The 15,009-nt window shown below is 31.8% G+C and overlaps 1 protein-coding gene across 2 annotated transcripts in view; it reads right to left on the minus strand.

The window, feature by feature from the left end:
- Window positions 1–15,009, minus strand: part of LOC122510302 (protein rhomboid-like) — a 193,524-nt gene that overhangs the window by 160,877 nt on the left and 17,638 nt on the right. For both annotated transcript variants that reach the window (XR_006302430.1, XM_043624841.1), the window contains exon 2: window positions 6,531–6,648. Coding sequence is in view for 1 of the 2 variants with exons in the window: in XM_043624841.1 (XP_043480776.1) it covers window positions 6,531–6,648 (118 nt within the window). In the remaining variant the exon portion in view is untranslated. The remainder of the gene's footprint in view (window positions 1–6,530; window positions 6,649–15,009) is intronic.

Raw genomic sequence — 15,009 nt, forward strand, 5'->3', positions numbered from 1 at the left:
ACAATATTTGTCAAATAGAATCCACAACCCCCCCCCCCCCACCCCTCCTCGATGAATATTTAAATATTAAATTTTGTAAACCGAGCGTGTGGAAATTTCTGTAATATTTGTTTAATTTGCCTTTGACATTCAATGTCATTTGTCAAAGAGATGTGAAAATTTTCAATCAGAGAATTGTAGGAGACTGAATGTTGCATTAATAAATAAATATACTAATATATACATGGAGAGAGAGAGAAGGAGAATCTTTTCATTCATTTAACAATATAAACAGGATATCGACGTGTGGAGTGAGCGCATAATCTGAGCGCGCATCCTATTAATTATTGTTATTACGAGCTAACAAAATTCTCGTCCTCATTATTATGTATTATCTTCCATTTGAATACCATACAAATGTAGTAGATATCCCCTTTTGCGTTCTACTAAATTCAAAGTACTTTGCTCGTACTTTGGTAATAATGGGTATTGAATTCAAAATAAATTTTAAACGTTATATGAGCAATTAGGCATTGTACTACTTGAATTTATGATTATTTAAGGGAAATCTTTATATGTAAATTATAACTATTAAAATTACAAATTATTAAAATTTCTGCTAGAATTTCATTTTTTCAATTTCCTTTCTGATTTTTCAGTGTCAAAAGAGTTGAAAACTAACAATATAAGTTAAAGTGCTGAAGGAAATTTGAAATTTTTTTTTTTTCCTTTGAAAAATGGCAAATTTTCGGTATTTTTTTGTTGATAAAGTTTGGTAAGAAATACCTACTTCACTTTTTATTAACTGATAACATTCTTGATTTTACACTCGAGATTGAAATTTCATTTTTGCTGTATATGAAAAGGGTATTGAAATCGACTTAGAACCTTTCAATTTCCACGGCACGAGAGATATAGAATCTTTCAATTCACACGACACGAGATGGAACCCTTCAAAAAGTATGATTCCTAAAAACGAACCATGTCTACAATTCAAATTTTTTTCCTATTCATTTTCATTCCCCACTATTTGTCGAATAATTCTACCAAGTAGGCGCCTATTTTCTAAATTAATCCGAAAAGTTCTTTGGAAATAAATTCAGAAAATTTTGGGCCTAAAAGAAAGAATAGAGAAAGAGTGTTGAAATTTTGAGCCAAAAGGGAAAATAAGGAGAAAAAGAAAAAATTCACTTTTTGAATTTCTGAGCCAAGAAGAAAGAAGAGAAGAAAAGAGGACAAGATGATGAACGCATCTTTTGAAGCTTCCCATTAAGTTAAATCAACTCATTCGATATCTACAGCTGTGATTGCAAGTTTCTTGAAAGTTAGTCGTTCACCTAGAGTCCTAAACCTGATTAAACGTTCCACTCGTGGAAATTTCGAGTTTAGGAGTCACAGAAGGAGGAAGCATCTCGAACTCCACTTAAGCGGCGTGGTGCATTCGATGTTCACGTTCGCCTCCTTACGGCCGCCTTTAGACAGAATCTCGTCCTTCCTCCTCCAACACGAGAGATTCTGGTTGAGAAGAGGGCAAAAGGGGGTGGATGCTGAACACGACCTCGAGATAAGGGAGATTCCGGTTGCCCGCCGGATATTACTAAGACGCCATCCCGGCCGAATTTCACCTTCTCGGTCCGTCTCATACCTTCTTCACATTCTCCTCTCACACCATCAGACTAAAATGGATAGTAGTTACCATCCATAGCCATTCCCTCTTTAAGTTCATGTACACAAGTGTTATGCCCCCAACAAGCAACACCAGAGCTCTTCGCTTATATATCTGTGCGTCTAAATGCTCGCTCACTAAACTAACCTCGTTATGCAGAAACTATATTACACGAACGAGCGCCATGCCGAGTATAGTACATTAAAGGAACGCGAACGTTAGATATTGCACCGGGTGATTGCAAATATTACACGGGGTGATGGCTTCCACTTTAGGGCAGGAGGGACGTTATGGGTAGTCGCCAGTTTGGTTCATTGAATTTTCCCCGTCTTTGGACAACTGTATTCCGTCAAATATTGCTTCCTGATGAGAGGGAGGAAGCACAATCTCATGCACCTTATTAGCTTCGACAATTTTCAGAAGAAAAGATTCTGGAAGTTCAAAAATTTTCACAAGACCAGATTCTGGAAGTTTAACAGTTTTCAGAAGACTAGATTTTGGAAGTTCGATAGTTTTCTGAATACTAGATTTACAATAAAAGTGTAGTAGTTCTCTGTTTAGAAAAGAATATTAAAGAAGCAGTGGGAGACCAGGTAGTCGAATCAGCATACGAAGGAATAAATTCAAAACAGAAGTTAATTAATAGTTCTGCACCGCAAGAAAGTCCCATGCGGAATGGCTGTGCCGATCCTTGGCACTCGATATTTATACTCCCTGAGGACCGGTCGCTATTGGTCGGCTGACCGCTCGACCGCAGCGGGAGGGGATACCCCCACCACGAGCCAGTCTCCGGTGGGCGGAGCCGGGTCTTTCTCCCGGTCCGCACGCTGGATAGTCTTCCCACTTCTTGAAACCACAGGCGCACGCTTCTTATTAATTACCTTATTCCTAATAAACATTCCCTTTGTAAACTTCGATAGTTTTTTGATTCGTCTAACTTGGAAACGGAACAAATTTATGCTAAACGAACTTGTTAGCATAAAAACGTATTTCATAAAATATTAACTCAAGCCTAATTTTATTACAGAATCGCAGATACTCACGACAGTTGTTTGCACCAAGCAAAAGAATTTAACTTTCACATTAAATATTTGTTAAACATTATTTTTTCATTACTCTTTTCCATATCCCCAACATAAATTCTTCGGGAAGTTTGCAGAAACAAGAAATGTATAGATATTTGCTTGAATTAATTAACACGTCTAGGTAATTAGTACCCGAGTTCTAAAATCCGTGTCCTAAAGAGTATTTTTCAAATAAATTGTACTTGGGTCAAAATACCATCAGCGATTTAATGTCGCAAAATAAACATTTAACTCCACGAGAAAGGAAGACTAATTACCCCCCTAGAAAAAAAAAGAAAGAAAAATATCACTCTCCACGGCACTTAATTAGAATAAAGTAGAAAAATACCCTTTTAAAAGTGTCTCCCCCGATAAGAATTGGAAATCAGTTGAAATGGATCCTCGAGCGTGTTTTTTCTAGTTTACTCCCCGCTTTTTAAACTTACAGAAACAGTGGCTTTTTTTTGGAAACAAAAGTTTCCTCTCCGATATTGCGAACCGTCATAGCGTCCTCTTTACCCCCTAAGACAAAACGTTCTTCAAAATACAAATTAGAAAATGCATTTGCCGCAAGGTAAAAAATCGCATAGACGCTAAACGACTTTCGACCTACCGGAAAAGGCGACTCTGAACAGCAGAAAAAAGAGTGTAGAGAGCCGCGTATAGAAGAGTGAAAAAAAAGCGTGCGAAAGAGTAACAAACAGCAGAAAAGAGCAGAAGAAAGAACATAAAAAAAACCTCCGAAATTAAAAGGAAAACGAAAAAAAATCGGCATTATCGATTTCGAGGAAAATAGCGAGAGGCTTGACTCGACATTTCAAAGAAATATACGACAGGTTAGAAATAAAGCTGTGTTCCACTCGCGGAAGATTACCGGATTTCTCCTCGTTGTGTGAGTGTGTACCATTGCGCACACAATAGTCCATCTCTCTTTCTCTTATACAATCTCTAAACTAAAACCCTTCGACCTAGACACGGGGGAAAACACTGGTGATACTGTCGTATATCACACCGGAGAGATAAAACTTTACCCGCACCTTTTCAGTTGGGGAAAATACTCTCTGTAACCAAAAAAGACGAATAAATGGATTGTACCGATATAATAGTCTTCGTCATGGAGGTTGAAAGCGTGCTCGTTACATTCGAAATACATGAAAACGACCTAAATGAATCCTCTTATCAGGAGAAAATTACCTTCAACACACACTAAACATCTCTCCTGATTCTATATAATCATTAGACTCTCTTTTCTATTTCACAATTGTATCAAAAAATAGTCTCTCTCGCATACAAATAATCATTAGGGAGTAGTCGCTTTTTTTTAAGTAGGAGTCGTTTTATGGAATTCTCCCCCCTAGGAGAGGAAAAATTACAGTTCAGTTGAAATGCAAATTATTATTAGCATCTCTTCTTCTTCTTCTTCTATTGCAATCAAATATCTTTTTCCAAAAGAGTCATAATTTTTTCAATTTATCGAGTATTTCATTTTCTTTACATTATTAGAATCTTTTCTATTTCAGAGCTACATTTCAACTATATAATTTAACTAGATTTTTCATCGTTTCGATACAATCAAAATTATTGGTATTCTAAATTAGAATTCGAATTACAATTTCAAATAATAATTTATGCTTTTATCCGTTATTTAAAATCGCTTTGGATATTTTATGGTTTCTTTTCCCGGTTCTACTAGTCATTAGTTTGCTTTTTTTTAATTTAATTCAAATTTCGCGCCACTGTAGTTCTATGACGCCTCCGACAGATGGTGAAAGGGAATTTTTTGATCATAAACGAGATATTCAGTGGTCAGATTATATCTGCATTTTATTTTTTGTTGTGTTCATTAAGTTTGGATTTTGCGCCACTATAGTTCTATGACGCCTTCGACAGATGGCGAAAGGAAACACGTTGCTCATTAAAATATATTTAATAGACAATATCTATATTTTTCTTGATTTTAAGACAGATAAACTTTATAAAAACGAAATATCTTGTTCTGTCAATAAAATTTCTTTGAAATAGGAGTTTGTCAATAAAACAAAAATTCGATAAATAATGAAAACGAAAGATTTCGTTTATCAATAGAATTTGCTCGCTATCTAGCGGAGGCGTCATAGAACTACTGTACCGCGAAATTCAAATTAAAAGTTACAAATTAACACGAAAAGGTTAACAAAAAGTTAAATAAAATTCCTTTCTTCCCTACAGAAAGAGTTTAAAAGAATTTTCATAAACTTTTTAAAAAAAGAAATTTATTTACCACCAACTTTCTTTTTACCAAAAATCCTACAACGCTACGCAAAAACAAATAAACGATAACTCAATGACAGAATATAGATTGCTGAATTTCCTCATCACCACATATGATGAATTCGATCAAACTACGTCTATTGTTTAATATTATCTTGGGGCTGAAGTTTGACATAGGAGAATATGGGAACTTATCATTATCGAACGTAGGTGATTCGTCTTCGCGTCACGGTGTTAATAATAACCTCTGTCTCTCTCTCTCTCTCTCTCTCTCTCACTCTCTCTCCTTTACACATCTCTGTGTGTTCTATGGTTCGGGAAGACACGATTATTGCCAATTACTGGATGCGGTAGCGGGTGATTCACGCCCGGAGATTGTCACATTCGCTGCAGGTTCGATTCTAATAATAATTTATTGCATGCTGTGTGCCCTGCTCTCTCTCTCTCTATACATATATATACCGCGCATTGCTGCGCCATAGTCGGTGCCACTTTTGGCTCGTATATTAAAGTATAATACAGGGAGCACACGTATAGCACGTCCATTATATTCAGGTAAATGATAATACTTCCGTGGTAATTTAGTGCGATTTACGCAAAAGTTTGTCGTGTCTATGGTACATGAAGCCATATATATATACGTTATTATATTCCTATCCCCATTGCACGCCCATTCTTTATCGGTACCGCTTTAGATCGCTGGTACGAAAAATATATTATAGTGTCGCTCGCAATATAAACGATTAATAATGTTTGAACACAATATTTAAGGACAATCGTCAACTATTTTATGTGTTATGACTAAAGCAAAACTGATCATTATTTTTATCATAAATTGAGAGCCGTGTAATAACAATGCGAATATTTATTATTAATATTATTAATATTTTCTTCTAATATGACGCGATATTAACATGAATTTAAATACTAAATTTCTTTATTATAATTAAATTTTTGAGGTAATATAAATAAATTTCGTTTATATAAAAGTTTAGGAATCCCAAAGTTAAAAACATTGAAAATCAATAATAATTGTGTCATTTAGATTTTTTAATTTGTTGACGTGAATGTAAAAAATCGTTTCTCGTGGGACTTTGATAGGCGATGTGAAACACACGCGGGGATATAATATGTTGTATGAGCAGACAGCTATAAATTATTATTAAAATTGAGCTAGCTGAAATGTGACAAATTCTGACCCGAAGCGTACATCGTGTATCAAGCAACGCTCTCGTTAATGGGTAATAACCGATGATGGTTAAAATTACATACATATATATGTATAAATATATGTATATATATTTGTATACATATATATATACGCATTATATATGTGAACGAAGTATAGAGACGTGGTATCCGTTTACCAACTTGCTACCATATAACTTGTAAATTTAATTAACGACAAGGTATACCAAGTTCTCGATCACTTTTCTTAGGCGACGACACGTTATTGCACAGGGTATATATAAGTAAAATGGGTAATTTATAACGTGCAAAATGTGTGGCTGATAAGCGATATATACAATACAAAATAGATGAAAAAAAGAACGTTTAATTATTCCACTCACCTCAACGAGTGTAATGAGAATGATAAACAATGGCGGTGGACAGCATGTGTAATGATCCGCATAATATTTTCGATCCCTCTCTTCTGTCAGAAATTCATCTCCGATCATCCGGACCATCCTGCAACAAACAAAATTAAAATTTATTTAGTATATTCCTCTATGAAAAAAGAGAAAATTTATTTAATATTTTTCTCTATAAGAAATAGAAGAAAATTAATCTTGTATTTTCTTCAATAAAAGAAAGAAATATTAATATATTCTTCTATAAAAAGGAAGAAAATATAATATATTCTTCATTAAAAAAAGTTTGAATTTTGCGACACTGTAGTTCTATGACGCCTCCGACAGATGGCGAAGGAGTTTTCTTTCGCCATCTATCGGAGGCGTCATCGAACTATAATTGCTCAGCAACGAGATATTTAAAAATGCAGTGCATAACGACGAGACGTCGAAATAATATGTAATACTAAATAATTATATTGTTAATAATAATAATATAATATTTTCAGTTAATAATAAAATATATTTTCCTCCTTTTTTACAGAAAAAATATATTTATTTAAAAAACAATTTATGGTCATTGCGTATATTACATTTTCAATTTGTATTCGTATGCGAAAAGAATTTTTTTAAATTTCAAAAAATTGTTTTTGCAAAAAAAAGAAGAAAAAGGAATTAAACTTGGGGAAAAAAGGAAAAATAATAACAGTGCTTCGAGATTTTTAAAACGCCGTAAATAATTGATGAGTAGTTTTACTTTTTTTATGTTTGTCGTAAACTCGAAATAAACAGGTCGAGTGTGTTTCATGTCTTTTCGTTTCACGCCGCTGTTTTAAATAATCACTAGTTACAACATGAAAAAGATTTTACTGTCAAAACTTTGAAAAACGATCGTGTTTTCGTTTTCATCTTTTATAAACACCGTAATCAATAATTTTACAATTAAATCGATATTAATGGGATTTCTCTTCTTTCGGCAGCTGCTTTTTGTATTTATTATTTTTACTCTTAAAATTATATTATTATTACTGTTATGATTTACGAAAGCACTACAAATGGGTTCTTTTGCCCCACCAGGAAGGGGGAAAAAAAGACACTTTTTGATTTTGACATTATTATTATCAATAGCAGTAATAGCTTTTAGCATTAATTTTAGTATTAGGATTCAATTTGTATTTTTAGTTACAATAAATTAAATAAATAGCGTCAAAAAATTAAAAAGTATTTTCCAATTGTTTCCCTGTATTTTGAGAGAGAATTTTTAAGTTGCAGTTGATATAGAGAGGGACAGAGATGATTCCACTATTTCTGTATAAATAAACGTGTGGTAGAAATAGACAATCCAAGAGAGAAATTGTTAAAAGAGTATATATACGAAGGAGGGCAAATAAAAATAGTTTAGCTTTTAAAGGAGCCGTCGTTTCCAACTAGTGTCGAGAGAGGACGGAAAGAAAAAAAAAGAGAGAGAGAGAGAGAGATTTCAATTTTTCCACATCGAATTTTATTTTAGGTGATTTTCATTAATTTTTCTAAAGTAAGTGGTTCCGCCCCACGTGCTTACAATTGCTTTCTTTATTCCTATGTAATTGCCCCCTACCCTCTCATTTTTCCCCTCTCTCATTCTCTATGGGAAGAGACTCGAAGATATCTCCAGCACCTGTGCCATTTTCCCTCTCAACTCTGCATTTATATATATACGGGCTATATACGCACTTTGCTCCAAGATAAACTCACCTTTTACCTCATTCCCATTCAACAAATATTATATGTACTGTGAAAATTAAGTTCTGTTAATTGCCCATTGAATTTAATCTCTCGGAAATATTTAAAACCTTCATACACATTCTGCCTACATCATTAAAAGTATAGACTACACAAAGATTATTATGAACATTCCCTTTGAAATATTATCCGCATGAAGGAGGAAAAAAAAATTTTTTCCACTCAATTCTAATTTATTCGTTAAATAAAAAAATTGGATTTAACCTTCGTCAATTGTTGTAGAAGAAAAATGTACTTTAGACAAGGATAAAATGTACTTTAGACTTTTCAAACCCTTTTGTTGTAATTCAAGTTTCTGTAATTTAATTTGTTGTTAACAATTTAGTTGTAATTTAAATTGTTGTAATTAACTTTGTGGGAATACAATTTATTGCAAATAACTTTGTTGTAATTAACTTTGTTGTAATCTAATTTGTTGTAATTAACTTTGTTGAGATTCAATTTGTTTAAATCAACTTGGTTGTAATCTATTTAATAACTGTTTTGTTAATTTAATTTCTTGCAATTAACTTTGTTCATAATGCAACAAGACACTTTTTATCCTAAATTAGAAAAAAGAACAACTTTCGTAAGAGGGATAATTTTTTTGGTAGTGACACTTTATTTTTTTCACAGCCAAGGCGCTGTTAAAGAGTCCGGCTGAAAAAACATCTAAATTATCCGTGTTTTCCTTTTTATTTTCTTCTTTTTTTTCTACGGTGGGAGGGGATGGGGGAATATTTAGCGAACGAAGAAGATCCAGATGTTTCAGGAAACGTCGTCTTTGATCAAGTCAACACGCTTCATACAAATTTCCCTGACTGCGCGCCCAAAATTCCGTCTCTCTAACGCCTTTATATTTAAGAAAAAGAAAAAAAGAAAAAAAAATGTTAAAGACTCTTTTGAATTCGCGAAATGTGTACGAGATTCGAATATAACGTTTCAACCCTTTCTTTTCAATCTCTCGAGTCCCTTTTTCGTTTTTTTTTACATCTCTATACAATATATTTCACTTCTCTGACCCTATTTCGCGTTTCAATTTTTACGGTCTATTATATCAACTAAAAGTTCTTCAGTTTTTTTTTGTTATCGCTTTTGTTACACTTTCGTTACATATTTTGTTAAATCAAAAAATAGAAATTGATTCTTTGAACAGATGTGCTTTTGGGTAAATGTTTGATCTCGAAATTAAATAATTTCATAATTACAATCAAGAAAAGTTTGTTTTTTTTAGTTTTTAAGAATAGAATTAAAAATCGAAATGAAAATCAAATTACTCAATTCGACAGCAGATTGTTGGTGATTAAAAATTTTTTCACTAAAAAAAAGTATCAATTTCTTGTTCGTAAAATACTTTAGTTGGACAAAATGCTAAAGAAGGATCGATAGAGTAATCTGCGTTTGCATAAACAATAACCAAGAGCAGGTATATATAGGAAGTAGGGGAATAAGCTTATGTAGAGTAAGTCGCCAGAGTTCCCAGACAGGCGGAACATTCATGGTAATGAAACGAGGGCGACGTTGATCCTCGTTTTGAATTCCGTGGACATTTTACGACAACCCCACACGAATATATCTATACAATATATTTTTTTTCTTACTTACAGTAAGAGCTTTATTCCAACTAAACTATATCGGCTTTTTCCATCTAAAACTCCTTTTCTTTCAACCATCTTCTAAACTATCAAAAATTTTCCAAATTCTAGAGAGAGATAGAGAGAGAAATTGTAAAACTTATGGTCAAATTTTTTTTTTTATCTCTCAAGAACATAAAAAATTGAATTTAAATTGTAAAAAAATACATAAATTTTTATGAGATTTCTATATTTATACATTGTGATGAAAAAACTTTTTTTCCACTAAAGCCATAATAATTTATTATATAAAGAATTTCTTTTATACATTTCAACTCACAATTGCAAGTTTATAATGAAAATTCGTGGAATTCTTTGCAAAATGTGTATAATTTTGTAAAGGATATACACAATCGATTTAGTGTGGTTTGGTAGAATTTCATAAACGTTAAAGAGAATTCTATTAAGTATACACATATATATATACATAAGATAGGATCGCGTGGTTTTATTATTGCAAGTATCAAAATTGATTTTATAACAAAGAAAGAAACTTTATTTCCTTTTTTTCCCAATAAATTGACTTTCATAACAATTTCATAAAATAAATACTTTTCCAAATATATTCAATTTCAATATTTAAAGTAAATATACTTAGATAATTAAATTAAATTTTCAGATGTTTAATTTAAATACCTATTTAAATTTTCTAAACAAAATATTACGATAAAAAAATGTTTACTATATTAATAACGAAAAGCTTAATAAATTAATTACTCTTTGCAAATTTTACCATGTTCTTTCTTAATGGCCAAGTAATGATAATTAAACCATGTATATATACAAAGTAGAAACAAAAAAAAGGAGAATTTAAAAAAAAAATCATATTTCACTTGCTGTTATTGTTCTTGTATAAATTGTGTAAGAAATTTATGAGCATGATAAAGAAATTCATGAAACATGAAAGAAAATTTATGAACGAGATAGTGAAATTTATAAACAAGATCATTTTATAAGAAAGTAGAAGTAATCCAAACAAAAAATGGAAAAAAAAATAGAGAAGTAAAAGAGAAATAAAGTTATAAAAACTGTGTTGCATGAAAGAAAATTTTATTTTCAGATAAGACTGAATTTAATTCAACCAACTTTTATCGGCAATATTGACCTAAGACACTGTGAATACAGAATTCAATGACGAGACTTTGCAATGTTATTCGATTTTTTCCCCTTTAAATTTAAATTTCGCGCCGGTATAGTTCAATGACGCCTCCGACAGATGGCGATGGAATAGTTCTCTTCTGTTATTAACGAAATATTTAGTGGACAGAGTGTATTTATATTTTGCTTCCATTTTAGACAAAGAAAAACAATTAGTTTCAATATTATTTGAGAAGTTTATTTCTATATTATTATTTAATAAATAATTAATTAATAATCGATCTATTTATTAATTGATTAATAATCTAATTAATATTTTTTATTAGATTAATTAATATTTATTTATTCTTAGCTGAAGAGTATGTTTTACTTATCAGTTATTCGCTTTGAATATATTAAATTTAAATTTCGCGCCAATATAGTTCTATGACGCCTCCGACAGATGGCCTTCTTTAAGGGGTCTTGTAACTTTTTTAGGAATTAAAATCAGAAGTTTTTAAAAAAATTTTTTTCTTATAAGTTTTAAAAAATAAATGATCAAAAGTTTTTACATATCATTGTGTATGTTAAGAAGTCTTAAAAAAAGAATTTCCTATTAGAAAAAACATAAGTATCTTTCTTCTACAAAGGGCGCTTTGGCCACTGGTAAAAATTATTGGTTGTCATTGTAGCTCATAGCAGAGTCGTCTAAAATCAAAATATCAAATTTTATTCCAAAATGGACGACTTAATACAGGACCTAAACCTCTGATTTACTATACTAATGTTCAAAATTACACTTTTTGTGTATCATTTCTGTTTAAAAAAATTGTGTTTTTTCAGATTTTTAGATTCAAAAGCTTGCCATTTTCTTAATTTTTGATATTTATAAGTATTTCGAGGTTTAGGTCCTGTATTAAGTCATCTATTTTGAAATTATGTTTGATTTTTTTATTTTAGATAATTCTGCTATGAGCTACAATGACAACCGTAATTAAAAGTAATTTTGACCAGTAGACAAAGCGCCCTCTGTAGAAGGAAGGTATATATATTTTTTCCAATCTGAAATCCTTTTTTTAAAGCTTCTTAATATACACAATGACATGTAAAAACTTTCGATCAATTATATTTTAAAACTTATGAGCAAAAAATTTTTTTAAATCATCCGATTTTAGGGCTAAAAAAGTTACAAGACCCCTTAAATTATTTCCCTCAAAATAAGAATTTGTCGTTTAAACAAAAAAATTTAATAATAAAAACGAAATATCTTATTGATTGTCAACAGAACTTGTTCCCCATCTATCGGAGGCGTCATAGAACTAAAGTACCGCGAAATTCAAACTTAAAAGTAACAAATTAACACAAAAACGTCAATCAAAATCAAAAAAAAATTCTCCTCTGCAATTTTCTTCCCTAAAAAAAGAGTTTATCAATAAAAAAAACGAATTCGATAATAAGGAAATCTTATAAAACAGAAGAAACTCCATCATAATGAAAAAGAATAAAATTCGTGAGCAAATTTTATTGGAACAGAAGAGGCAAGAGATAATAAGAAAGATATAACACTTTTAATCCATTATCTAATAAAATGCTTTCATGTTTGTTGCCTGATCAACTGTAAAACGAGATGTTTGTAGAAAAAAAGAAAGCAAAAAAAAGAGAAAAAAAAAGATGAAGATTGAATTTTTTAACCAAGATAAAACTAAACTAGCAAATTCACTTTCTCCAAATAGTTGGAGAAAAATTTACTTTCCTTTTGGGCTGATTGCATAGAGGCGAAGAGAGATATTGATTGATTTTTTTTCTTCTTTATTTTTATGTATATAGTAGATTGCAGGGAGGCAACAGTAGAAGTAGTAGTAGTAGTAATAGCAGTAACAGGGGAGTAATTGATTTCTTGGTACGTTTTACGACTCTTTATTTTACACATTGACGTGTGTCGTAAACATAAACATGTTTGGAATTCAAGTCTAAGATCCGCGCGTGTACAAGAAAGGGTTAAATAGTAGAAAAGTTTTTCTTTTTCTCTCTCTTTTTCCTATATACCCTTTTTTCTCCAACCTCCCCCCCTTTTGACTTCCTTTTACTCGGGGGCTTCACAACCTGGAATCCATTGGTCGTTCTTATCGATTCACGTGCCGTTGCACCGAGTCAATCAGTTTTCTTTTGCGCATCAAGAGCAAGGAAACAGAAGAGAGCCAATTGTTCCAAGTGCATCAAGTATGAGAAAGATATCGACAATTTCAACAAGAAGGAGAATTTTTATGACACTCTTGACTCTATTCTCGTTTGACGAATTACGTATCCATGTATAGAGAGAGAGAGAGAGAGAGAGAGAAACCCTCTCACACAAATATATACATTTCCGTCTTGTTTTCGAATTTATGGGGGAAAATACTCATCATCTCGTGTGGCTCGCGACGCGCGTAGTCCAAGCACGTGACGTTATACCTGCGCCAAAAGTCAATTTCCTCCATCAAAGCTTGCAACTACTATATGGTGAAAGAGAGACAAGAGAGCCCATTTCCCCTAAAATACCTTTTTTCCTTCTTCTCTTATTTTTTGCTTCTGTTTGACACGCTCTGATCCCTCATTCTGTCAAGAGAATGACGCATTCTCTTCTCACTGACACGATTGCAAAGGGGACAAAATAACTCTTGACATTATACTCATCCAATGTCTTCCAAGTATGTTGGGGACGCTCCGCAATAAATATAAATGACTTGCAAGTTTGGGATTTTCGAAAAGTGCCGCTTCTTTTATTACATTGTCCGATAATTTGTCTTATTCTCGAAATTTAGAATTTAAATTAAAAATTATATTTGTTTAATTCTTGAAATTGATGTGATAGTTTCTAAAATTAAAAAAAAACGATTTTTCCTATACAGGTTTCATCTGTATTGCAAATTATCTTAAATAATTTTTTCTAGAAGAAATTCTTTATTCTTGAATAAGAAAAGAATTTCCCTAGGAAATTATCGTAATATTAAATTATAAAATTCATTCATTCCCGCCTTTGAATTGAAAATTAAATTGAATTCTTTAGCTTGTTTTGAATTTCCCACCACTTTAATTCCATGACGCCTCCGATAGATGGCGAGAAATGCGCAAGCGCAGACGAACAATGTGAGCGAGAGAGACGTCACTGTCTTTCCTTCTCTATCTCATTGCCCCCACTCTTTTCACTATATTTTTTTTCTCTTTATACCCAATTTAAAAATAGAATTAAATAGAAAAAAAATATAAAACGGAAAGTATACCAAATCGATACTTTCCACTTTTCCTTCAGTTTCATAAATAAATCCCCAAAAAATATAGCATAAAATATAGAAACTATTTTTAGAGAAGAAATTAGAAAACACATTTTCTTTCTTCTTCTGTAAATTTCGTTTTTCTGTAATTTAATACACTTCTCATTCTAACAAAAGTAGTTACACATAAATTTTTTAATAACACCGAAAAAAGAGAACAAAAATGGGAATTTATTAGGAGCAATAATGAAAATATTGTTATAACGAAACTTTTACGAAAAAGTAAGTTCTTTACTTTTTTTTTCTTTTTTCTGCTACAATAACTGCGAAACAAGCAAGTTTTCCTTTTTTTTAGGAGCAAGAGAGTGGGAGTCTTTTGAGTTATTCTCTCTTCCGATCATCGTAAAAGTTTTTTCTTTTCCCTCCGACATTTAATGTGCGTTCCATTGAATCTGGTTATTTCCTTGGAAAGTGGACTTTTCCACGTCATTGTCGATCAACATAAAAGTATTTCTTTTTTTTATGGAACGATTCGGGAGAGTATATATAGAGGGAAAAAAAAGCTTTTTATATACAATTTTCGCAGTTTGATTTATCAAGAGATACATCAACGCGTGTAGAACATAAAAGTTGAACATTATTTGCCATTACTTGACGTATATACTGTAATATAACTAATATTATAAAGTTTACTCTCAATTTCATGCTTTCTTGAGCATAAACTTGTTTCTTAAGGTGTGACACACCGTTATATTG

Source organism: Leptopilina heterotoma, unplaced genomic scaffold (assembly GCF_015476425.1).
Source record: "Leptopilina heterotoma isolate Lh14 unplaced genomic scaffold, ASM1547642v1 Lhet_120, whole genome shotgun sequence".
Lineage (NCBI taxonomy): Eukaryota > Metazoa > Arthropoda > Insecta > Hymenoptera > Figitidae > Leptopilina > Leptopilina heterotoma.